Below are 25,414 nucleotides of genomic sequence, written 5' to 3' on the forward strand. Positions count from 1 at the left end.
CGGCCGGGATCCGATCCAGCTAGGGAGATGGACGGCTCATATATATTCATCCCATCCACCCTTTAATTATTCTTGTATGAGCGAGGGTACATTTTTTTTCAATGATTTTTGGGATAACACTGTGACAATATAATACCATGACATGTTTTACTTTCTCAAAAAAGATTATAATGTTAATTTGCATGCCTATAAGCCTATTATTATTATTATTGCTTTCTGGACCATCCTGTATTTATTGCAAATATAATCTCAGCAGATAGAGATACGTATCTCAACATGGACATGACATTTGATTAGTTGCTGCTATTATTATATACGGCTTGCAAATCTTGGACAAGTTGCTGCCGGGACCAACATCAGTGACCACAGTTTGTCTTAACCTAGATTCCAGTACGGCGGCGCCCCACATGATGGGAACGGATGGCTTGTAGTTGTATAGCTAGGCTGCCGTGAACTCGACCACAATCATGGGTGCATTCATCGTGGCCATGAGAAAGAAAAAAAAGGCGTGGCCCGGTTTTGTAGTCCAAGTACTCCTGGCTGCTAGAGTAGTTTCTTGCAATGTTTTATCTTTTTTTTGCCAAAGAAGTGTGTGTGTGTGTGTGTGAGAGAGAGAGAGAGAGAGAGAGAGAGAGACCTCATTAGATTGACGAGAGTTCAACCAACAACAAAACGAGGGTTGATTTATTATTTTACATGGACGTACGGCAAGATTGTACGTATATATATATATATATATATATATATATATATATATATATATATATATATATATATATATATATATATATATATATAGTAGTACTACAGTCGTTCTCAGCGATGGAAACATGAAAAATGCCTTCTGACCACCTTCTCATGACCTTCACTTTCTGGCCTACGTATGCGGCCAAAAAACAGCAAAGGATATTCCATGAGAATTGTTCCGAAAAGCAGACTTGTGGGGGACATTATTCCTATTTTCCGTTGCTATGAAACTTTTGAAAGCGAATCTGTACAGTAGTATTTTCGCACCACATGTATAATATGTAAGGGTTCAGCTATTTGTGTAGAGCAAAAATTGGTATTGAGCGTCCGTTTCAATGGAACCTGGCCCCCAAAAAAGCTTCTAAACGAAATGCTAGTTTGCTGGCTGAGCTCGTTGATTGGAGGCGCGGTCGGCACATCAGCACGCGTCGGCCATGGCGTAGGGGATGACCTCAGCGTGTGTGCTGGGTGAGATGGCGTAGCGAGCGAAGGTGATGGATGGATTATGCTAATACGGCGTTTCCGCTGGCCTAACAGAAGCCCACGTCTTAAAAGAACACAGGGAAAGCATAGCACGTTGGCCCATTAACAAAAAGCCTATTGGGCCGGACCCATCTGATCTTGCGTTGTCTCGCTCGCTCGCGGCCATGGCGAATCCCCGCGGGGCGCCGCCGCTCCTCCACCCCCGCCACCGGCGTCTCCTGCGCTCGCCGATCTCGCGCTGCGCCTGCCTGCTCTTCGCCTTCGCCGTGCTCCTCCTCCTTTCCGCCCTGCGCCAGGTCGCGCGGGTCGACTTCCCCCGCCCGGACGCACCCCGCCAGGCCCGTCTCGTGATCCCTACCTCTCCAGTTTCGTTACTTTTCTTTTTTTTTGAAAGATCACTCCAGTTTCGTTACTGCTAGCTTGTTGCTTGATGCGGTTTCAGTGCACGAATTGGTTTGTTAGGCATTGGTTCTTGGCGCAATGCGATGGTGCTGAATGCCCGAATTTGCCTTATGTTTCTACTCGAGTTAATGGAACCCGAGTTAATCTCATTTCTTTTGATCTGTAGTCTGTGGACATGTCTCTAGACCAAATTGCCCCGGGTTGTTTACAGAACAGCTGCTAGTGACTATGCAATGTAACATAGCTATGGACCTTCCTGAAACTAATACTAGCTGCATGCTAAATTGTTAGTGTTCTACTGTTCTTCAAAAAAAAAAGATTGGAGCCGTATGGAGCAAATTGTTCCTGAAATTAATACCGGTATAAAAAAGTTATAGGAGTCAAAGTTAGACCAAGATTGAGCATCCACAGCATCTTGAGTCTAAGAATAGGCCAATTCTGGATCGTGTTGCTAATAGAAAGTAAAATGTTGTAGCTAGGGGAAGCATATCAGAAATGTTAAGCTTGAGAAACTTAAGAAGGGGCATAGTTTCAAAGTTTGATGCTTGGTTTTGACACCTTTATTTTCGATGGTCAAGTTAGATACCTGATGAATAATGTGTTCTTTAGTGGTTATTTTTGTGCTATTAATATTTTCTATCACAAGCATGTGCAATTGAAGATTCGCAGACTACCAATTGAAGCTTATACGTCTTTGGGTGTTAGGCACCTAAAGTTACTTTGCATGCTTGCATCCCTGTGAACAAAGCTGACATTAGTAGATTGATTCACGGAGGGTAGTGATAGCACTACTCTTACGAATCCGGTTGATCTTCAGGGGTCAAGTGAGCACCTGTGGGCGTCTATCGGCTACGGTTATAATGCTTGTATTACACCAACCTCTAGATATAAGGGTAAGTTTCTTTCTGTGCACCACCTTTCGGCTCCAAAACTTTCTGGTGATGGCTCTGACAATACCTTTGCATTATCAGTTCCAGGCAAGTCAGATCGCTATATGACTGTCAGAAGTAATGGAGGATTAAATCAAATGCGCACTGGAGTAAGTCCAGCGCACCAAAATTTAGCTTTCGGCTCATCTTTGTCTATCTTAATGTCACCACGCTTTCACATCTACAAATATATATTTATTCTTGTTCAAATTATAGCTTCATTTTCTTTCTGGTGTCTTCTGATTAATTTGTGATGTTATGTCTGTCACACATTTTTTATTATGTTATTTGTAATTTCCATATGTAATATCCAGAAAATTATGATTTCCTATACTTAATTGCAGCCTAATCTTCCCTCCGCAGATCTGTGATATGGTTGCAGTTGCCCGTTTGGTGAATGCAACACTTGTTATCCCTCAGTTAGACAAGCGATCCTTCTGGCAAGACACCAGGTGCTAGTGTTAGGTTATTGTCAGATATTCTGTCTGATTACCCCTTTTTTTTTTCGTTTAACAACTTGCACTGCTGCCTACAGTACATTTAAAGACATCTTTGATCAGCCTCATTTTATTAAAGCTCTGGAAGGAGATGTCCACGTTGTGGATGACTTGCCTGAAAGCTTGCAATCTGCTCCAAGAGCCCGGAAACACTTTACCTCATGGTCTGGTGCAAGTTATTATGAGGAAGTGAAAGAGCTCTGGAAGAATCAGAAGGTAGTCCTTCAATCAAATTTCACAGTTGACTCCCTCAGGAGTTGTGCATAAAAACTATTGCTTTTGCTTTGAAATAAATAGTGACCTTTCTGTTCAATTAAATTATCCAAACTAGTTTTTTTGCTTATTATAATATGTTGAACTGATTTGATGTCTTGTTTCATGGGAAATGAGTTGAGAATGTTACGGTATTTGCTCTTGTTGCAGTCATTGCCTTGTGCTATAGGGAGAGAAATAACATTGTATGGATGTTGCCTGTATGCAGTATTGTGTCATACATTCTCATGGATGTGGTTATTAGAATTTTCTATGCTACAAACATAATTGCATGGTTTAGCTGTCCTTGTTATAGTGGATGGCATAGGAGGCTTGTCTAGATATATATTGAGGCCTTGAGGGAGGAGGATGGGAGGTAGAGTAAATGAAAGGGTATATTGGAAACATCGCATATGGAGGGAGGGAATGATGAGGTAGCCACGGCATGGCACCAGGGGTAAGGATATGCAGTACTTGGATGCCCTGTTGTCTTTCTTCCCTCCAAGAAAGCCACCGGCACAATTGGCACAAGGAGCAAGTTTACCTTGAGCACTGTTATTGAGTCATGAAGTTGAAATGAGCTATCAGAGGACAGACTTGCCAATAGTGGATGGCATAGGAGGCTTGTCTAGATATATATTGAGGCCTTGAGGGAGGAGGATGGGAGGTAGAGTAAATGAAAGGGTATATTGGAAACATCGCATATGGAGGGAGGGAATGATGAGGTAGCCACGGCATGGCACCAGGGGTAAGGATATGCAGTACTTGGATGCCCTGTTGTCTTTCTTCCCTCCAAGAAAGCCACCGGCACAATTGGCACAAGGAGCAAGTTTACCTTGTAAGCCTGTGCCACTCATCCCTCGTCTGCCTCATCACATGGTTTTCTTAACCTGCCTCAGGTCTTCATCTCTCATTTCCTTATTGATAACAATGGTTCTTAGCATCACTCTTTTACTAATGCAAGCTAAGTATCACCTATTTTCTGTGTTAACGTAGATGTACTAGTTTACCCGGATACTGAAGTCTGAAACCCATTGTATGATCTCGCCTCAATATCTCTTGCAGGTAGTTCACATCCCAAAATCTGATTCACGACTTGCTAACAACGGTCTTCCAATTGATATCCAGAGATTGAGATGCCGCTGTCTTTACCAAGCACTCCGTTTTTCAGATCCAATTGAGGACCTAGGAAAGGCATGAATAAGTCAACTGTACATTTCTTTAACTCAGAATCTACAGTCTTCAATTTGCAGTTGGAGATTTATGGCAGCCTTTAAACTAGGTTCTGAGTCATCATAACACTTACACAACAGAAGCTGGTGGATCGTCTAAGGTATCGTGGAAAATTTATCGCTCTTCATCTACGATATGAAAAGGATATGCTAGCATTTACAGGATGCACTTATGGTCTGAGTGATTCAGAAGCGAATGAGTTGACAATTATGAGGTATGCACAACCAAAGAACATCCATATAATTCTATTTCTACATGCTGGTAGTATTAATTTTCTTTCTCTTCTCAATAGAGAGAGAACAAGCCACTGGAAACTGAAGGACATAAACTCAACTGAACAGAGATCTGAAGGCAACTGTCCACTGACTCCCAATGAGGTGGGCATTTTTCTGCGTGCTATGGGCTATCCTGAATCCACATGGATCTATCTTGCAGCAGGTGAAATTTATGGTGGTGATAAGTATATATCAAAATTGAGGGCATACTTCCCAAATTTGGTTAACAAGGTAGTTATGCTTTGCCTGTTTTGTTGATTGGATCAGCCGCTTCCTAGCCATGCTACTAAACTTGCATTTTACAGGAGATACTGGCAACAAAAGAAGAGCTTGAGAAATTCAATAATCACGCTTCTCAAGTTGCAGCCCTTGATTACATAATTTCAGTTGAAAGTGATGTGTTTGTTCCATCACACTCTGGCAATATGGCAAAAGCTGTAGAAGGCCATCGTCGATTTCTAGGGCATCGCAAGACTATCACTCTTGATAGGTAAATATGTGGCTTTTCTTTTCCTGAAAGCCTGTCTTCCTTTATTGAGTCTTGCTATTTCCCTGATTTCTGATTTTCTCCCAAAACAAGTTTTCATGTAACAAGTGCACTGATATTGTCATATTAAAATTATTTCTTATTTTTGCTTGTACATATCTGCACATGTGGATGAAGTTATAGGTCTTTTGGTTGTATTCTATCCTTTTACTTGCATTCCTTTCTTGACATTCGGGTCTTATCGATCTTCACCATGTAACAAGTGCTTGCTTAGTTCCTTTTTCAACATTAATCTATTTAATCTGCAGGAGAGGATTGGTGGAACTCTTTGATTTACTGGAAAAAGGGGAACTCATGGAAGGTCCACAGCTGTCCTCACTTGTTACTGACATGCATAAATACAGGTGATTTATTTATAGTATGAATAGTCTTAGGTATAGTACTTCTTTATTGCAAATTCAAAGATTGTATTAAGAATGCATTTTTCTGTTTGCAGACAAGGGGCTCCTAGGAAAAGATATGGCTCCTTGCCAGGAAGCAAGGGCAGAGCACGGCTTAGGACCGAGGAATCTTTTTACGAAAACCCACTTCCTGAGTGCATTTGTCTGACTGGGAAGCACTGATGTGTTGCCGATGTATAGGTATGCATCTATTGGTCATTACACAGTTGATACTGTTTGTTAGCTTTGAGACACAACACTGCTGATTGAAGTGTCTTAACCAAACCGTAGCACCTGAAAGAATCTTTCTGGATGAGCTGACATCTTTTCTTAATTCCAGCTTTGTATAATGACACTAGTGCTTCTCATTGGCCATTGGAGCTTTACTGACGCTTCGAGACTAAAAGGATACTCTATGACGCAAGTCACTAAAGGATGCCTACCTTCCAGTGATCGACGTCCAATGACCTTGTTGGCCTAGATGGACTGGCCCCTGCAACCAAGCAACTGTACATGAATGGGTTTGTTGCCACTGTTGAGAGATTTGATGTGTAGGTTGTTGCCATGGAAGTTTCGAACAACACACGTAATATATGCATTTGCCACGATCTGTAGTCCTCTGAGGCAATATCTGAAAATTTTTGTTGTTACAAGCATTTAGCCTTTAAAGAGCAAGCTTAACATACTGCTGAACTGCTTCAGCTTTCTAATTTTAAGTGACCATCAAAGCTGATGTTCACTTATCCTCTCTACATAATAGCATCCCTCATGTCCTCTAATCGTGTTAACAAAAGGCAGTACTGTAAAAGAAGCCATGGAAACTCTACACGACACGAAATGATTCTGCTATTTGTTTCAGATCCTTGTAATGCCTCTTCCATTGCAGACCTGCAATCACAGCTGCTGTTCAGGATAAAAAAAGTTACAATAAATAACATATGCTTCTGAGATTAAGAACGAAGGTTTTACCGTTTGCAGTTACGCTGAACAGGTAGAGCCTGTTCCCAGCAGCAGTGGCTGTAATGAACACATGGGGTGGCTCCAACTCAAACTGGTAGTACGTTCTTCCTGAATGTTCTTCTGTCGCTGAGGACAAGACCTTCCCTTCCACATTCTCTCCGATGACCTCTGGACCAAAGGCACCGATCACCTTCTCCGGGCTGCCAATCTTCTCGATGGTCGCATCATCAAGATCATCTGTGGGACAGAATTACCAGTGATCACCATGTTTTTATCCTGAGAAGATCTTGCAGTATAGCATCTTGTTGCTGTTGAGAAGGAAATGTTCCTCACCTGCAAACCTGCGAACTGGAGCTACGATGACGAACAACCTGCCCTCCTTTGGGTTCGCAAAGCGCAGGTCGATCTCCGTGCCACCAAGATCAGCAATCGACACCGGGACCTAATTGGAGCCATGGCATAGCAGACGTATAGTTTCAGAAAGCAAGTGGCAGTGTCTTGTGAAGCTGAAGATCTGTGAGCTGCTCCCGGTCTCACCTCGTCCCAGCCATCAGGAACTTTGAAGCTGTAGGGGATGATGGGGCTCCAGCCGACTCCATGGCCGCCGGACTTGTCGTCTGGCCTACGGTACGTTCTCCAGCCTGTCTGAACAATCAGCATCATGAAAACAATTTAACAGTATTTCTGTCTGAACTTTTGTCGTATTTTCTCCAGAGGAAGAATCACACACTACGGCTGCTACCATTTAGATGTTACAGAAGCTAGCTTCTGAATCACTTTCAGAGCATTTCTTTCTCAAACTCTAAATTCTGAACTACTCCTACAAACCCAAATGAAGAAAAGAGGAAGAATAACTTACCATATTCATCAGGTTCTGACAAGCCGGGGATCCTCCCTGCCAGCAGCCCCTGCGTGGCCGCCAGGCCATGGCCTGCAAACCCAAGCACTGAAGCTCCACAGACAGCAGCAGTAGAAGCCAATGCACGCCTCCTCCCCACCATTGCTGACCCCTCCCTCTCGCCCTCCTCCTCATGCTGCGACACTGACATGGCTGGCCCAGTGCTGCACCTTACCGCCACCGCCGCCCGGCCCTTGGCGAGGGGAGAAGGGTTGGTGAGGAACAGGGCAGAGCTAGGCGAGAACAGCACCGTGCTGCTCATCTCTGCGAGGTGTTTGAGACTGCTTCACCTCCGTGATTCTTCGCTAGTCTGCCACAGTTCTGCTTGTTCTTGGTGGCCTAAGCTTCTGGCGTCGCCTAGAGCGGTTTCTCTTCTGTTCAGTAGTTGTGATTCCTGCTCCATAGGCTGTTCTGTTTTGGACCACAAGACATGAGTGGACAGGGATAACTTCAGAGTTCAGACAAAACTCCTGGAGGTGATTGCTTGAGCGTCTCCTCTTCACTTCCTTTTTCCTTTTTTTTTCCTCTTTAACCCTGTTACCTGGTTTTACAGATATGATCTGAGGCAGAGATCAAATAAACCTTTTTTTTCCTTAGGCCCCGTTTGGAATTGAATTCTATTCCAATAATCATAATTTAGACATAAATTTATTAAGTTAATATAACAGAATATATTCTTTTTGCAAAAAAAATATATGAAATATATTCTTATATTATTATTGGTCATATGATGGAGATACTTATATGCTATATTTCTACTGTAGAGGAGTAAGAAAAAATCGTGCTACAAGTTACGGAATAGAAACATAGTTTAGTGGTGTATTTACATCTCCCATCCTATGAATTTAGGATAGATTTATATCTAAATTTTAAAAAGTGGTTGGAAAGTGGTGGGATGTCAAATTCTAAGCCAAATAATCTAGTTTATTAAGTAGATTTTAATTTCTCCAAAATAAGAGGAGCCAAACGGCCTCCAAGGAAAAATGATTCTTTTTTATTTGGTTTGCTTGGAGAAAAAGATGGCTCTTGTGGTGCATGGTAGAACATGTGTGAGGCTAGGTGTCACAGGAAGACCAGATTGGCCTTGCTTGAAGAATTAGCATATCGGAGGTTCGGAGGCTCTATTATTGCATAACCTTCCCGCTGAATAGTTTGTGTTACACATCTACTAGTCGAATCTCTCGACTGCTCAAGGATCCGATCTGTATGAATTTATGACAATCTTGTGTAGTTACCTAAGTTAGGTTTAGAAATATTTGATTTAATTTTGCTGAAAAAAGGATATTTAATTTCTTTTATCATAAGCATCGCAAATACATGTGAGTCTCATTTAGTACTGCCGCAAAAAAATGTTATAAAATTTCAAAAGCAAAAGAAATATCCGCTGGCAATCTCATTAGGTCGTCAGACCTACATCAAATGCAGATAAATTTCCTCGCATAAAAAGAAAGGAGAAGCAGATAGATTTATCATGCTGTTTTTCTGTCGGCTCGCTTGTTTTTATCTAGCTGACATCTAGAGATCAAGCACACAATAAGGAAACCGTCTGATTAACTTTCTAAATGTTGTGGAGCTGAACTGTAATTCATGCATATCCAGGTCAATTGGAGCACATTTCTAGTAAAAAAAATGTCCGAAATGACAATTCGTTCTCACGTTGTCATCATTTCCCACTGGCTGAATTTCTAGTAAACCAAGTCAGTCTTCTTTTCGTCATGCTGAATTTGCTACCTAATTTCGCCTATGCTGGTCATTATTTTCCGGTTGCTGAAGTTCCTGGAAACTATAATTTTCCGTTGTTAGGCGGACCTACTACGTCGCAATTTCAGATAGTTAACCTTGCAAGTAAGAACCACTATCCTAATGCATCACAGTACTATGAAACCGCCAACTCAATCGAATGTTATGAAACTTGACTACAGTTCACCTCACTATATTATTCTAACACTTGCTTTTTACTTAATGAAATAGGCAGAACACCTGCCACGTTTTCTAATTTAGGTGCCTGGCGCAACATTCTATTCGCCTCTAATTTCGATAACTCTTTTAGTTACAGTAAAAATATATACACATATGACTTCTGAAAATCTAGTGAGTAACATGTCTGAAAAATAGCATTGTCATGACAGATAATTTGGGATGTATTTCCTGCACATATTTATTTACTGAAAAATCTACAACATACTAAGTTTGACCACTACAACTCTCGACTGTCTTATAAAAAATTCTTAGCGGAATCAGATGCTATGCCAAGATGTTGTTTATTGTTATAAAACCATACTAAGTTTCCTATATATGAAAAAGGACCAAGTCAGGGTCTACTCCTTTTGGAACACTGACAACCTGCTGACTGATATCAGGCAAGGAGAGTGCAATTTTCTTAGCACTCTCTAAGTAGCTCTCAAAATTCTTATGACTTGACCCATGTTTCTTCACCAATTTATCTGCAATCTTTGGCTGGCCCTTTTCAGCCTCCTGATCATGGGCAGTACCAAGCGCCAGTTCTTCCTTCATGATGTGGTACTTAACTGCCTGCTTCCTGAATGTCCAGTCACCGGTTATCCAGTCAAATTTGTAGAGAGGGAGGAAGCGGTGGCCATGTGAGGCGACGAACTCAATGGCAGCAAGTATGAATCTAAACTCCTCGTTGGACAGGTAGTAAGAAAAACCCAGCCTAGTCCATCCTGGCTTCAGTCCACTGTACCCCTGAAAAAAAATGTTGAAGTTAACATCACTAATATTACCAGATACAGTGTTAGTTACCGGACAATTAGGTAGCTAGTGTGCATTAATCCTGGGACAACTCAACCATACCTCAAGAATGGCGGACCGGATGCGAAGGGAGAGCTCATTCTCTATTCCAAGCAGTGTGTGGCCATAGGGGCCTGCGCACGCGCAGCCCCCCCTCGCTTGGATGCCAAAGAGATCATTCAGCAACCTTGTGACAAAACGCCCATGGAGAGGGAGACGCTTGCGCCTCACATCCCTGTAGGGACTGTTGCAAACCGGCTCATCGGCCATCTCAAACTCTGAATTGGGCACCGGAGGGTAGATGAGGAAGGAGAAGATCGGTAGGCGTTCCGCGTTTGTGTTGCCGAGAACCCTTACGTTTGGGTTGCTGGCAAGCCTTTTCATTGCCATCTCCGCGTAGACTCGCTCTCGGATGCTCATCGTGTCATACCCAATGTACTCCTTGACCCAAAACGCGAGCGATGCACGGATCTTTTGGATGATCGGCGGCGTGCCGGCATCCTCCCGCTCCTCGACGTCATCGTAGTACAATGTATCCTACATACCATGCATGCACAGAAAATTGATAAAGTTTGAGAGATGCATGAAGTGATGTACAAGTAGCTGTAGCCATTGCTGCTGTCAAGGGCTCACCTCTTCACTGAAACCATTGACGTAGGCCACCGTGCCGCCACCGCACGTTGAAGGAGGCTGGGAATTGAGCCGGTACAGTGCTTTGTTCATCAGAAGGATGCCTGGCGTGCCGGGGCCACCGACGAACTTATGGGGGCTCAAGAAGACTGCATCGTAGCCGTCAATTTCGCCAGACTTCATGTCAATTTTCACATATGGGCCACTGCAGAAACGCGCAGTTAGAGCTGATGCATATAAGATCACAGTTATATTTAATGAGTTTTTTTAATAAAAAGCAAATATGCAATTTTGAATGACAGTGAAAGTGACATTAAAAGATATCAATCAATGAAGAAAGAAAAATGAAGATGGTTCACGTAATCTGAAGAGAATTCAAGAAAACCGCAAATCTGACCAAGCTCAAAAATGAGAGTAATATTCTGTCAGTTTCATTAAGATTGTGGATGCATTGCTTGTTTTGTTATTCCGATGGTTTCTCTCACCTCGCGGCGAAGTCGAAGCACGCGAACGCGCCATGCTCGTGCAGGACGCGCGCGAGCTCGCGCGTGTCCGTCATGACGCCGGTGACGTTGCTGCACGCCGAGAAGGAGCCCAGCATGGGCCGGCGCGAGTACTCCGGCGAGGCGAGCGCGCGTTGGAGCGCGGCCACGTCGAGGAGACCGTCGGCGTCGACGCCGATCTCAACGACCTCGGCGAGGCTCCGCCGCCACGAGAGCAGGTTGGAGTGGTGCTCGTACGGCCCCACGAAGACCACCCACCGCTCCTCCGTCCGCAGCTGCGCCTGAAGGCGGCCGCGAAGCTCCGCCGACGGCGACGCCACGCCTATGACCTCCTGCAGGCGCTTGATGGCCGCCGTGGTGCCAGCGCCGCAGAAGAGCAGCGCGTCGCCGCCTCCGGCGCCCATGCAGCGCTTCACGTAGCGCGCCGCCTTGTGCACCAGACGCGTCGTCTTGCTCCCGACGTGGCTGTCCTCCGTGTGCGTGTTCCCTGCACACAAGTCATGGATGGAACCACGTACGTGTCATGGAACTGCTTGGTGTTTTTGTTGGCAAGAAAAGAAGTGTTAGACTTGTAAGCAAGAATGGCAACTCTCGTGCGAGCGTGCTCACCGTAGAAGGGGAGGACCTCGTTAACGATGTAGTCCTCGATGTACCGGAGGCTCCGGCCAGACGCCGTCTGGTCGGCGTAGGTCAGCACGCGGCGGCCGAACGGCGTGTCGAACTCGACGTCCTTGCCGACCAGCTGCGACCGGAGCCACTCCACCTTCTCGTCCCCTGCTCCGGCGGCCGTGACGCGGCCCTTTTCCTCCAAGGTGTTGACACGGAGAAGGCTCAGCCGGGTGGCCATGCCATTGGTGTCCTCCGCTGGCGATGCCTTCGCCATGGGCACCGCGGCTGCTTGCTCAGATGGCATTCTGCCCTCCGTAGGAAACGTTAAGGCTCGGGCTCGCTGCTGTGCTGTCAACGTAGACAATGGCAATGACATGTTACTTGTGTGTGGCTTCAAGGCCTTGCATGGGCACACGTATATATGGCCATTGGATTGCACTGCACACGAGTTCAAAAAAGGAAGAAGAGAGGGAAGAGGAAATGGGAATGCGGAAGAACGAAGTAGTACGTAGTTGATGAGTGGTTTAATTAGGATGCAAGTCATAACTACTTTGATCGTTAAGCCGATCCAAAATTTTGATAAAATAAACTACTACCTTCATCTACCTTCGTCTCGGAATATAGCTATTTTTAGATTTTCTCCAAGTCAAACCTTTTATACTTTAACTATAGATAGCAAAAAAATTAAAAATTGACAACATATAAAATAATATTAGTTTATTTATAATGAAACGAACTATCGTAACATGTAATATTTTCTATGTAAAAGTAATTATTTTTGGAGATATTATTAGTTAAAGATGATCGAAAATATGTTTCGACTTTGAGCTAGTCTAAAGTTCCTGCATTTTAAGACAGAAGTAGTAGAAAGCAATTTCACGCAATTAACTTAGAGAGATAAATGAACTAAACTGGCACAACATCATTTAATGAATGGTCAAGGTCTTTGCTTGCTTGTGGTGACCAAATGTTCATTCATTAATTTCAGTGGAGATCCATTGTGGTGGTTACTTGATCCTAGACCTTATTGCATCAGATTGGACTTGGAATTAAGAAACACATTTTTCCCCAAATCATTCAAAGTGTTTTGCATGAGCTGAGGAATGTACATGGCCGGGCAACGCACGTTCACATCACGAACCTGATGGGATACGCATGCCACCTACGTACGCGTAAATAACATAACACGATTTCAACTCAAAAAAAAAATGTCAGAGTACGGCCGTAAGGAAAGATCCCGCGTTAGCCATTTGTCAAATCCTGGTTTTTAGTCAAATTCGTACTTGTGGCAAGAATTCAACTTACGTCATCTTTTAGGTTGGGGATACGTGTCATGTTTGGAAGTCTTCAGAAACGTGTGTCGTGTACATGTATGTCATTGTCATGTGGTTGCTTACTTTCAATAACGCATTTCATGTGATTTAGTACTTTGTATTTTAAAAATGCATTCATTTCCCTTTGCAGCCCAAATTTTCCAAACTATAATCTCGCATTAAAATTATGGATCTTATCTTATGGGGGCAAGCAAGGAGAAAAATAGAGCGCATCACTCAAAAAAAAATCGAACTGTACTACTTCTAGCAGCAGGCTAGCTAGGGCGCCCTCATGCTATAGATCGGTGATAGAGATGAGAGATCAGAGACGACGTATACTAACTTAAAAATCTAGAGAAGCTTTTCTTCAATCCCTAGCTAAATAAGTCACAATCTTTCACTTATTGGTATTCTTTTCTGACATAGACAACATTTTAATAAGATAATCAATCTTTTTTTTTGCGTTGACCTATTATATTTCACAGAGGTAGACATGTTACTGCCCGTTCTACTCCACTAGCTCATTTTTCTACCGCACGCCATCTAAAAGTGCACTCCAACGCGCGCCGGCCAATTAGTAACGTTTTAAGGGAAAAGAAGTCCGCTATGCTTTATTTCTACTCTAATGACCTAGTCCGTTTACAGTGGAATTGAGAACTCGTCCATAATTCACATCTTTGTTGTAAAGAAATTCCTTTTGTAGTTCCTCGCAAAAGGACTCTGAACCTACATAAGCAAATTGTTGATAAAACACCAGAGCGACATGCATTGTCGCTGCCGTACTCGACTTATGTCAGTTGATATGTTCAGCAGCAAACGTTCAGAGTCGTGAGAAAATTGCTGCGTCCTTTTTGACGTTCAATTCGATGGAATGGATCGACACATGCACCGACATGCTGATCATTCTACGCTCAAGTCGTGAAGCAATGAGCGGAGCTAGGAGCTTTGGTTCCAGACTTCCAGTCCATACCTAGGAAGCACGAAAGTCAAGGTAGTATTCTGAATTTCTGATAACAAACTATATATCTCGACATGCAAATTTTAGAAAGGGTGAAAACTGCTATCTATAATATTACCATACTGTAATCTTTGTCTGGTCTGCTTATATATACCTAGGAGGCTCAAACGTGAATTGCTTTTTTACACCCTGCAAACAAAATTAAAAGGCATTATCAATTTAATTATAGAAATGAGTCTTTCTTGTTCTTACTAGATGGAGGCAGTATTGACCTACAGTAGAGCGACGAATTAGTGATTTAGGATCTAGAACCAACAATTAGGTTAATTTCGAGTTGACAAATTAAAGAAGCTTGCATGCATGGCCGGGGATGGGGTCCAAGTCCAAGCTGACCCAAGATCAACTGGGATGGAGGTCAGCGAGTCAGTCAAACACAGACGATCTCCTCCCTGCAGCGGCCCAGCCAAAACCTTTGTCACCGCTGCTAGTTTTTGCATGCTAACCAACGTTCTAGCAGCCAAGGATTAACCAAACCGCTTGGAATCCATATATGTTTTGATTTCATCGGTCAATTTCAGCAGCGCTAGAACGTAGGAAAATATATATGCATGACTGATCTAGCTCATCAATTTATAGAAATAAAGTAGGAAAATAAAATTCTGCTGTCTAGAGGCTTCAGTGTGCGCTTTGGAATCCACGGGATTATGATTTGTGTGCTCTTTCTATCAATGTTAGGGCATGCATGCTTTTGATCAACCTACATTTTTATGCAATGGAGAAACTTCTAAGAATTATAGAAAAGGGGAACAAAATAAACTTCTTCTGTGGAGAAAGCATGCCATTTTAGCTAATGGTTTTTTTGGATGATAGAAGCTTTATTTTTCTTCACTTTTAGCAAATGGTACCACTAGTGGGGGTTTTTATTAGCGGGTAGTCTTATTTAGCTGAGACAGTATGAACTGCACAACTTTCATCTCTAAAAGACCACATCTTAGATAGTTTTTGAGCAATCAAAGATTCTTCATCAGAGATAAGCTGATTATCTCATTCAGGTAAAAAGCCGTCTGGGATAATTAGGGTCTCTTTGTTTGAGCTTTTACGTAGCTTTTCAGCGTGAAAAGCCAGAAGCTCAAAACAAACAGTGAACTTCTCGCGCAATTTCCAGAAAGCCACAAGCTCATAAAAGCTGAGTTTATATGGAAAGCTGAAAAGCTCAATTTTCTAAGCTTTTTTAGCCTTTTGAGCCTAGAAAGCTAAAAGCATTGTCTAAAAGCTATTATTAGTTTTCAGAAGAAAAAACCAGCCCCAGCTTTTTAGAAAAGCTTCAAAGTTGCAGCCCAAGCAAACAGACGCTTGGTATCTCGTATGTGGCTAAAGACAACCATGAAAGGCATAATTAATTTTTAAGAATCAGAATTTAGATGTCAAAAAATTGTAAAAAAATTAAATGCATATCAGGGGAGGACATCAGAGCTCTCACTTGGTCACACATATTAGCAAGGAAGAATATGGTACTAATTTCTCTGTTCTTAAAAAAATTGCTTTCTGCATTACACAGGAGACAACAGGCACAAATTGGCCATGACATTAAAGTCCACATCGCACTTGTACCCACGTGGCTAAATATCATCTTCACGTACTCCATGTCACTAAATATTAGTGGCTACATTCTTGATTGCAGATTCAGAATGGATAGGTATGGTGGTTAGTTACTTGTTCAGGGAAGGCATTAGTTGGTTGTGCCATTTGTCGCAGACTAGCAGCAGTACTATATAGTTTGCTTTTGACTTTCCGCAGATCTTAATATCTTGTTAACTTGAATGAATATTGTACACAGGTCTCGAGAGTTCATTTTTTTTCTTCCACGTGATTATCGTTTTTATGTACTTATATGAATATTGAAGCATGCTTTTCATCATACTAGTAATTCTGTATGCAAGGAAGTAAGTCACATAAATTATTGAAAATGAGCAAACTAAATTAGTCATGTGCGTAGCTCTTTACCTGAATGTATCATGGTGTTGATTAAACTAAGGAAAATATTCTAGTATCCTCAATGTATCATGAGTGTTGATTAAACTAAGGAAAATATTCCACAATCCTCAATGTATCATGGTGTTGATTAAACTAAGGAAAATACTCTGCTGTCTTGTACTGTTTCATGTCAGCACTTGACTTCCCACATCGATTAGGTACAGGAAGAAGACAGCATAATAAACAAATAAAAGGAAGACACATGTATGGAAAATCATGACTCAAGATTTGGGATCCATTTCCTACTCGTGTTTATTTTCTCAAAGATTTACAACTTAGTTAACACTAATTGTTCGGCTAATACAACTTCCACAAACTCATGATTTTCTTTTGTCGAACTCAGAGCTCTGAAAGCTGTTGCTTGTTACGTTGTTATAACCACAATAAGTCTAATCAGTCTGATTTTCTATATATGAAAAAGGACCAAGTCACGGTCAACTCCTTTTGGAACACTAGCAGCAACCTGATGACTGATATCTGGTAAGGAGAGTGCAATCTTCTTGGCGTTGTCTAAGTAGCCCTCAAACTTCTTCTGATCAACCCCCTGTTTCTTCTCCAGTTCATCTGCAATCTTTGTCTGCACATTTTCAGCCAGGAGATCAACACCAGTGGTAAGATCCAGCTCCTCCTTCATGATTTGGTACTTGATTGCCTGCTTACGGAATGTCCAGTCACCGGTGTTCCAGTCAAATTTGTAAAGTGGGAGGAACCAGTGGCCATAAGACGCGATGAACTCAATGGCGGCGAGGATGAATCTGAACTCCTCCTTGGACAGGTAGTAAGAAAAACTCAGCCTAGTCCACCCTGGCTTCAGTCCATTGTAACCCTGAAAATTGTGAGCAGTGACATTATTAGTATTTAGTATACATTATATGACCTCACAAAATTATAGTATGATGCATTAAACCTAGCACACTTGAATTGTACCTTAAGAATCATGGACCGGATGCGAAGGGAGAGCTCGTTATCGATGTTGAGCAGTGTGTGGCCATAGGGGCCTGCGCACGCGCAGCCTCCCCTTGCTTGGATGCCGAAAAGATCGTTAAGGAGCCTTGTGACAAAGCGTCCATGGAGAGGGAGACGCTTGCGCGTCAGATCACCTGATGAAGGACTACGGCAACCAGGCCCATAGGGCACATCAAGCAGCGAACTGGGCACCGGAGGGTAGATGAGGAAGGAGAAGATCGGTAGGCGTTCCGCGTTTGTGTTGCCGAGAACCCTTACGTTTGGGTTGCTGGCAAGCCTTTTCATTGCCATCTCCGCGTAGACTCGCTCTCGGATGCTCATCGTGTCATACCCAATGTACTCCTTGACCCAAAACGCGAGCGATGCACGGATCTTTTGGATGATCGGCGGCGTGCCGGCATCCTCCCGCTCCTCGACGTCATCGTAGTACAATGTATCCTGCTTATCACAAAACCATATGAACATGTTCAGGTATGATAGATGATGCATGTGACCATGCAATGGAGGTTTCTTTCAGGAAAAAAGGATGTCACCATAGTAGTATTTGCCATCCATCATGTCGCTGGGCTAGTGTAACTGCAGACTGCTCACCTTCTCATTGAAGCCATTGACATAGGCCACGGTGCCACCGCCGCAAGTTGATGGAGGCTGGGAGTTCAGCCGGTACAATGCTTTGTTCATCAGAAGGATGCCTGGTGTGCCTGGTCCACCAACAAATTTGTGTGGGCTCAAGAAGACCGCATCGTAGCCGTCCATTTCACCAGATTTCATGTCAATCTTCACGTATGGTCCACTGCATATATAAAGACACCAGTTAGAAAATAACAACGGCGCAAGCGATTCAGTTTACTTAGCTTCAACACGGAAACAGGACACGGAGCACTAGAGCAAGTCAACATGTGTAGTTCCGGTTCATACTTAACGTGAAATATTTATATTACTTGCATCAGACTGGCAGTCCGTGTGCTGTCACACGTACGACTCCCATTCAATGCAGAGTGCAGAGATAGACCTAGATGCACCGATGCGTCAGACTAATATATACAAGATATTCTGTTGAGAAATCGTGTCTGATATGCAAACATCATCTTCTTTTTACCTATGCCTCAGATTTATCTTTTTGACAAAAAGGTTTGTCTAATCTCATGTACGCTCATGTACAATAATAAACTCTGACATCGTGTCTGTTTTATAAACTGAGTATCAGCATACGGGAATATTGAAAATTTATAGGGTAATAAAACATAATAGCATTCCCAATTTTTAGTTTTTCTCTGAATTTGTAATGGTTGTTATAGATAGAAGTTTTTCTCGACCAACTATGCAATTTTGGTGATTCGACGCTTGACTTAATCGAAAGAAAGTTTTGGATGATCACAAATCTGCCCAAAAATAGAATTCCACATCCATCCTAGCTTGTCATGCATGCATATTCAACGAAGTTGAGAACGATATTTCCTGTCGCTCTCATGGATGTCAAGTACTATGATGCATTGCTTCCTTCAATTTATTATTCTGCCGGTCGTGTGTCTCACCTCGCGGCGAAGTCGAAGCACGCGAACGCGCCGTTCTCGTGCAGGACGCGCGCGAGCTGGCGCGTGTCCGTCATGACGCCGGTGACGTTGCTGCACGCCGAGAAGGAGCCCAGCATGGGCCGGTCCGCGTACTCCGGCGAGGCGAGCGCGCGGCGGAGCGCGGCCACGTCCACGAGCCCGTCGGCGTCGACGCCGATCTCGACGACCTCGGCGAGGCTCCGCCGCCACGAGAGCAGGTTGGAGTGGTGCTCGTACGGCCCCACGAAGACCACCCACCGTTCCTCCGTCCGCAGCTGCGCGGCGAGGCGCTCGCGCAGATCGACGGACGGCACGGCGACGCCCATGAACTCCTGCAGGCGCTTGATGGCCGCCGTGGTGCCGGCGCCGCAGAAGAGCAGCGCGTCGCCGGGGCCGGCGCCCATGCAGCGCTTCACGTAGCGCGCCGCCTTGTGCACCAGCCGCGTCGTCTTGCTCCCGACGTGGCTGTCCTCCGTGTGCGTGTTCCCTGCATACACAAGTCATGGATGGAACCACGTGTCACAAGGTGTCCCGTTGTGAGCATGAAGCAGGAATGGCAGCCCTCATGTGTGCAGTGTGCTCACCGTAGAAGGGGAGGACCTCGTTGACGATGTAGTCCTCGATGTACCGGAGGCCCCGGCCGGACGCCGTCTGGTCGGCGTACGTGAGAACGCGGCGGCCGAACGGCGTGTCGAACTCGACGTCCTTGCCGATCAGCTGCGACCGGAGCCACTCCACCTTCTCGTCCCCTGCTCCGGCAGCGGAGACGGCGCTGATCTTCTCTTCCGACGTGCTGGCACGGAGAAGGCTCAGCAGGGTGGCCATGCCCTTGGTGGCCGCCTCCTCCGCTGCCGACGCCTTCATCATGGCCGGGGGCGCCATGACTCCTCGCTGACCTTGCACAGATGGCATTGTACCCTCGATCACCACCAACCGTCGGCTAGCTCTACGTCAATGCCGATGGCAGTGGTGAAGACAACGAGATGAAGCCCGAATGGCAATGGCTGCTAGCTTGTTGTAGTTGTGTGTTTTTGTTGCTTGAAGCTCTGCATGGAGACGTGTGTATATATAGACATTCCACTAACTGCACCAAGCGGGTTGAAATCAACATTGAAAAACAGGAGGAAGAAGAGAAGAAACAGGAAAGAGGGAGGAAGGAGAAGCTGAGATGAAGTGGCGGCGGATTTAGTCTAATAATGCCGGGTCAATGCCAATTGCTTTGCTTGTGGTGACCAAATTCTTGCTCGTTTCAGTGGGCATTCATTGTGCATTGGCTGCTGCTTCAGATATTCAGACTGGGAGCAGACTCGAGTATTTTTCAAAATCGTTTGAATGCATGTCATGTGCTACTGAATGTACATGCTGGGCCGGCCGGCCAAAGTACGTACATACAGAGCGCGAACTCAATGGGCTGGTTCACATTTCGTCAGACTTTTACGCGTAAATTAATATTGCGTGATTTCAACTCGCAAAAATAAACAAGAAAAGAAGATCAGGATCACGAGGATCCCGTGTTGCAAAAAAAAAACTAAAAACTCCACCTGATGCATCGTGGGCAATATAATGGCTCCATCTAGCAGTAGAGAAATGGGATAAGATAATCCCTTATTTGCTACGGAGAATATTTAAGATAACATATTTCCTCAAGAATATACTTTTTCTAGTCAGACATGACACCTTTTCTTTTCTCTCCAATGTCCACGGTATTCCCCCACTAGCTCGTTTTTTTCTACCAGACGCTGAAGTGTACGCCACCGCCGGCCAGTTAGAACCGTTCCAACAAGGAGAATAGCAAGGAGCGCTAGCTGCTGGATGTTCCATTCTGATTCTACTCCACTGCACTCATTACAGTTGAATTGAACTCGTCCCAAACAAAGCTCCGTGCGTGCATGGTCAGATCAAGTCTGCAGGTAGCTAGCGCTAGCCCTGTTCATTTGGTACGTCCGATCAGAACGCAAGCGGCAACAAGACGTTCAAAGTCCTGAGAAATGCGTGCGCCCCTCCCTTTTGACCTCTAATCCGCTGGTCCTTCTTGCCGGTACGGTACCAAACTAGCACCAATACCTGTAATCTTCATTTGATGCGTTCTGGAAAGAATCGAAAAATTCTTCAGTTGGCGGTGTGTGCTGGCGACCAAGGGGGCTTGCGTCCAAAGTCCCGCGAAATTCAAGTGTCTGGCTCCCTAATTAATTAGTCCTTGCATTGGCGGATGCACTGAACGGTTGGAATTTGGAAAACCATCAGATGTTAATCTCGTCAGTATCAGCAGCGCTCGCCGTACGAGTATGACTGAGGCATCCGGAATTCAAGATATTAATCACGTGCGGTAGAAAATGGAAAATTACCCCTACGCCCACTTCCGAGTACTGCACACGTACGTCGAGCCATCGAGCAAGTGTACATGTCAAAATCCTTCCTTGTATTATCCAGAAGCCATGCAGAGCTAGCGAGTGACAGCCCCTTGGTGAGCCACGCCGACGACGGCCCATGGATTCTCTCCTCGGCGTGCGCGGCAGATTGCTTGGTCGCCATTCGTGTTCTCACCCAGCCAATTCTTGGATATCAGCAGTGCTCATCATATGATTTCTGGACTCATGAATTTTCATGACATTTCTGCAGATCAACGTTCCTGTCGTCGCATGTGGTAGAACATACAGAAAAAAAAATAGTGGGTGCAGTAGACAGGGAAAATGACTTGGTAACGTGTCCAGAACTTTACATACATACACTCTGGTATGACTTGGCATGCCACGTCGCACTAGAGATTAGATTGAGCCTAAATGGGAAGCTTGTGAACTAAATTGGGCCATTTGGTAGGCGGAAGCAGCAGAAGAATTGGAGGAAACATGGGCCTCCAGCTCCAGTCCAGGTCTCCAGTGCAGAGTGATCCGGCCCAGTCTCAAACGGCCCACACAGATGCCACTAAGATCAAGGATCCACGTTAATACGGCACAAAACGAAAATTCAAACAGATCACGGAAAATGGCTATCTTTGCAAACCCACCAAGACAAGCGACCAAAATCGCTAAAAAAACACAGCCACCGAGTTTTTAAATCCCCAGCAGAATCTGCTGACTAGACGCGCGCGGTGCTGTTGGTGCTGGACGAGCTCGCCAATTTATCATCATCTTTTTTCAGGACGCCCGTGCACGCACGCACAGCACAGCACAGCTCCGCTCCTACGAATAAACCATCACATCTCACATGCATGCAGTGTACTTGCATCGCATCGCTGCAACAAAAGTTCCCAATCAATTCCACCGCACAGTTCCTCCGTGCGCCCTCCTTTTCAAGTAACCATTTCCCTTGAATTTCTGGTTAAATTCTCGAAAACCAATCGACTCATCAAGAAATCAAATGTACACACAAGCAATTATCTCTCTCTCTCTCTATGAGAACTTTTGATCAGTTGGTGTTGAAGGCGGAGCAGACGTCCCTGACCTCGCCGCCGTCGCCGTCGCCGTCGCCGGTGATGGCGCCGATGCTGCCCATCCTCACCATGGCGGCGGCGAAGTCCCCCTGGAAGCTGCCCGCCGCGGGGCCCAGGTACGCGTCGACGAGCGCGCGGGTGGCGTTGCTGCCGGCGAGCGCGGCGTCGGAGGCGATCACGGCGAGCCCCGACCGGATGTTGCGGAGGATGGAGTCGTCGAAGGCGCCCCCGCTGCCGCGGTCCAGCGGCAGCCGCGTGTTGAAGTCGCCCCGCGGGCACCGGGCCTTGAGCTCCGCCAGGAACGGCGCCGGGATGGACGGGTCCGACCCCGTCCTGCCGCCCGGGAGAGGGAAGCCGTACAGCCGGTCCTTCACGAAGAAGCACGCCGTCGTGCCCACCGTGTGCGCCGCTGCGGTTGGCGTTGCCGCACCAACTGTTTCAGCCTGTGTTGACGTCCGTGCGCATGTGAAGACTGCGATTGCGAGGGACATACCTGTGAGGAGGACGAGGTCGCGGTCGTTGAGACCGGCCGCGGCGAACCTTGACCGGAGCACGCTGATGGAGTCGGCGGCGTCCGGCAGCACGTCGGCGTCGCGGAGGTTGGAAGCCAGGCCGTCGCGCCGCCCCGTCGGCACGTCGAACGACGGCCCGCCCGTCTGATATTAATATTGGCATGCGGTGAGCTGTGTCGTCAGTAAGCTAAACACATACAGTACAACAAAAGTGTATGTGCACGTGGGCTTGGTTATTGAATTTGCGGATCACCATGGCGACGGCGTCGCGCGCGGCGAGGGCGATGATGTCGGCGCAGGAGACGACGCCGGGGCACTGGTCCTCGAGCTGCGCCTTGGCGGCGTCGACCACGTCCTGGCCGCGCAGGCCCTGGTTCTTGCCGTTGTCCACCTCGGCGTCGTTGCTCGCGCTCCTTATCAGCACCGACGCGTCGCACCCCTGCCGCATTATTCGCCGGCGCGCGGCGTCGCCAGTGAGCGAACGCCAAAAGGCTAGCACTAGGAGTATCCTGCCGGCCGGACTCGGTGATCAGCTGGTACGTACCCTGACGAAGCAGTCGTGGAACTGGAGGCGGAGCAGCGCGGGGAGGATGGTGGGGTCGCTGGCGGCGGCGTCCTGGACGGCGGCGGTGACCGTGTCCTCGGCGTCCGGGCAGGAGTCGGAGTAGAACCCCACCTGCAGCTGGCCGCGGGCGACGCCAATGATCCCAAGCGACAGCAAGAGCGCCATCGCCGCCGCTCCGGACGCCGTGCCGCGGCTGGCCATTGATGATTCCAAGAAGACGAGCTGCCTAGTAGCAACCTGATCTGCCGGCCGGCTCGCACGACACGAACGAACAAGGCAAGCTGGGGAGGAGAGACCGGAAAGAGTCCACTCCTAGTGCCTGATTCGGTGAATGGCCGCGAGCGAGGAATGTCCTTATACATGCACCAGCTGCGGATCCAGGATTTGTCGATGGGGTCACTCGGGCAGCGACATGGAACAAGTGCGCGTAGTTTAGTAGGAGAAGGGAAGTGGTGTGGGGCCTCACTCTCGCATGTGGCTCCCATGGACTGATGACCGATGCAAACGAGCAGTCTCGAAAAAGGCGATCTTTAAGAGAATCAATGAGCTAGAGGAATACTGTACTAGCTACGAGATGATGAGGAACTTGCACTGATGGAACTCTCCTCCTCTGCCGTTACCCCAAAAAAAAAAAGTTGCAAGGCCAAAACCAGGAGCTAGCTTAGCTTAGCCATTGATGCGCACGCATGATTTGGCTGTTCATGGCGGCCATAACTGCTACTCGCACCTCCTTCTGAAATTCGTACCATCTGGTGATTGGGACTTGGCAGCTGGCCGTTTGTTTTCAAGTCGAGATCATATAGGTAGAGCAGCAGTACAAAAAAAAAGTTCGAGAATGCATGTCAGCTGCTGTTTGTGTACAAATTCCCCTTTGGAACCGGGTAGTTTTGGTTGCTTGCCGCCAGCAGCTAGCCTTTCCAGCACGTACGTTCTGCGGTCAGGCTCGAGCATGCTCATACCGGGAAGGGGGGAGACTAACCCACGGGCTCGTGTTATCTACTGCCGGTTTCGGACAGCGTGTGCCGTCGCTTTCGCGAGCTCCTTTTACCCCCCGTGACCGCGAGCCAACGCCACCGCCTGCCATGGCAGCTTTGTCTCGGCTTGCCTATGGCCGATGCCATCACTCGATTCACCGGAGATTTCAATGCACACAGGATACAATGATGGGCCTGCTGTAATAAGATTTTGCTCATTAGCTGTAGTATGCAACGATCCTTTTTAGTGATTTTTAACATAAAATTTGAAACGATATTTTGGTAATGAGCCCTCCTGTGCTTCACTTTAAAACTAGACTATAGAATTAGGGCACGCCACATGGATCGGTGTGGTTGCCACACCTACAGGCATATGGCACCCCACACCACCTCCCCATGCATGGGCCATGGTACAATGTGCCCTCCTCCGTTCCCCTGTTCTCCCCCTGCAGCACCCTCTCCAACCCCTCTGTTTGAAGCACATTCTAGTATAGAACTATAGATTCATGTAATATGATCCAGAACTTATTGGCCGGGATGGAGACTTTTCTAGCTGGAGCTTTAATTCCACCCTGTAACCCAACTGATGGTCCAGGCGTCCGGCACAAGACAAGCCGATCTAGCAGTGGTGTGTGAACATTAATATGCACCACCATGGCTCCTAGCATGGCCAAACGGTCTACCTTTTAAAGAAAATTTATGAATGGGCTCTTCACAAATCATCTAAAATGTAGCTTCCTTTTTGTTGAATTCTCTTTATCTTTTTTTTTTCCCACGAGAACCAAGCCACAGCTTGAGTGTTTGACAGTTGGAAGGTTTGACGCCATGCATCTTATTAATGCAACTCCAGTCTCATACACATCCCAGCGAGGCTCAAGATATGCCACTTCAGACTCTTGTACTTGTACACATTCACATGCGCAAGGTGTGCGTATGTGCGTTCATAGTAGCGAGTATATACGTGCATAAGAGCATGTACATCTGTACTCCATGGTTCAATGCTACCCGTAATT

The 25,414-nt window shown here is 45.9% G+C and overlaps 5 protein-coding genes across 7 annotated transcripts; 1 reads left to right on the plus strand and 4 right to left on the minus strand.

Annotated features, from left to right (window-relative positions):
- Positions 1–1,343: 1,343 nt before the first annotated feature.
- Positions 1,344–6,383, plus strand: LOC112886804 (O-fucosyltransferase 38). Its single transcript, XM_025952800.1, has 12 exons — positions 1,344–1,568; positions 2,450–2,525; positions 2,604–2,671; positions 2,925–3,013; positions 3,097–3,274; positions 4,376–4,504; positions 4,624–4,757; positions 4,836–5,049; positions 5,124–5,308; positions 5,614–5,709; positions 5,802–5,946; positions 6,086–6,383. Exons 1-11 carry the CDS (start codon positions 1,395–1,397, stop codon positions 5,926–5,928), a joined length of 1,470 nt encoding a protein of 489 aa, XP_025808585.1. The 5' UTR covers positions 1,344–1,394; the 3' UTR covers positions 5,929–5,946; positions 6,086–6,383.
- Positions 6,344–7,887, minus strand: LOC112886805 (psbP domain-containing protein 4, chloroplastic). Of its 2 annotated transcripts, none has more exons than XM_025952802.1 (5): positions 7,565–7,887; positions 7,243–7,346; positions 7,039–7,147; positions 6,715–6,942; positions 6,344–6,633 (listed from the first exon to the last, which is right to left on the minus strand). In XM_025952802.1, the coding sequence occupies exons 1-5, from the start codon at positions 7,863–7,865 to the stop codon at positions 6,569–6,571; spliced, it is 807 nt and encodes a 268-aa protein (XP_025808587.1). In that variant the 5' UTR covers positions 7,866–7,887; the 3' UTR covers positions 6,344–6,568. The 2 variants fall into 2 exon arrangements, with proteins under 2 accessions (XP_025808587.1, XP_025808586.1); XM_025952801.1 differs by having other exon boundaries at positions 7,243–7,350; positions 7,565–7,700.
- Positions 7,888–9,892: 2,005 nt separating this feature from the next.
- Positions 9,893–12,370, minus strand: LOC112884487. Its single transcript, XM_025949891.1, has 5 exons — positions 12,097–12,370; positions 11,470–11,974; positions 10,988–11,189; positions 10,418–10,891; positions 9,893–10,309 (listed from the first exon to the last, which is right to left on the minus strand). Exons 1-5 carry the CDS (start codon positions 12,368–12,370, stop codon positions 9,893–9,895), a joined length of 1,872 nt encoding a protein of 623 aa, XP_025805676.1.
- Positions 12,371–16,737: 4,367 nt separating this feature from the next.
- LOC112887719 lies at positions 16,738–19,792 on the minus strand. Its single transcript, XM_025953975.1, has 5 exons — positions 19,505–19,792; positions 18,903–19,407; positions 17,959–18,160; positions 17,329–17,805; positions 16,738–17,227 (listed from the first exon to the last, which is right to left on the minus strand). The coding sequence occupies exons 1-5, from the start codon at positions 19,785–19,787 to the stop codon at positions 16,808–16,810; spliced, it is 1,887 nt and encodes a 628-aa protein (XP_025809760.1). The 5' UTR covers positions 19,788–19,792; the 3' UTR covers positions 16,738–16,807.
- Positions 19,793–21,987: 2,195 nt separating this feature from the next.
- Positions 21,988–24,754, minus strand: LOC112887298 (peroxidase 43-like). 2 transcript variants are annotated; one of them, XM_025953439.1, is made up of 4 exons: positions 23,407–24,754; positions 23,116–23,301; positions 22,844–23,006; positions 21,988–22,759 (listed from the first exon to the last, which is right to left on the minus strand). In XM_025953439.1, exons 1-4 carry the CDS (start codon positions 23,626–23,628, stop codon positions 22,326–22,328), a joined length of 1,005 nt encoding a protein of 334 aa, XP_025809224.1. In that variant the 5' UTR covers positions 23,629–24,754; the 3' UTR covers positions 21,988–22,325. The 2 variants fall into 2 exon arrangements, with proteins under 2 accessions (XP_025809224.1, XP_025809223.1); XM_025953438.1 differs by having other exon boundaries at positions 21,988–23,006.
- Between the last annotated feature and the right edge of the window lie 660 nt (positions 24,755–25,414).

The sequence above is a fragment of the Panicum hallii genome, chromosome 3, assembly GCF_002211085.1.
Source record: "Panicum hallii strain FIL2 chromosome 3, PHallii_v3.1, whole genome shotgun sequence".
Lineage (NCBI taxonomy): Eukaryota > Viridiplantae > Streptophyta > Magnoliopsida > Poales > Poaceae > Panicum > Panicum hallii.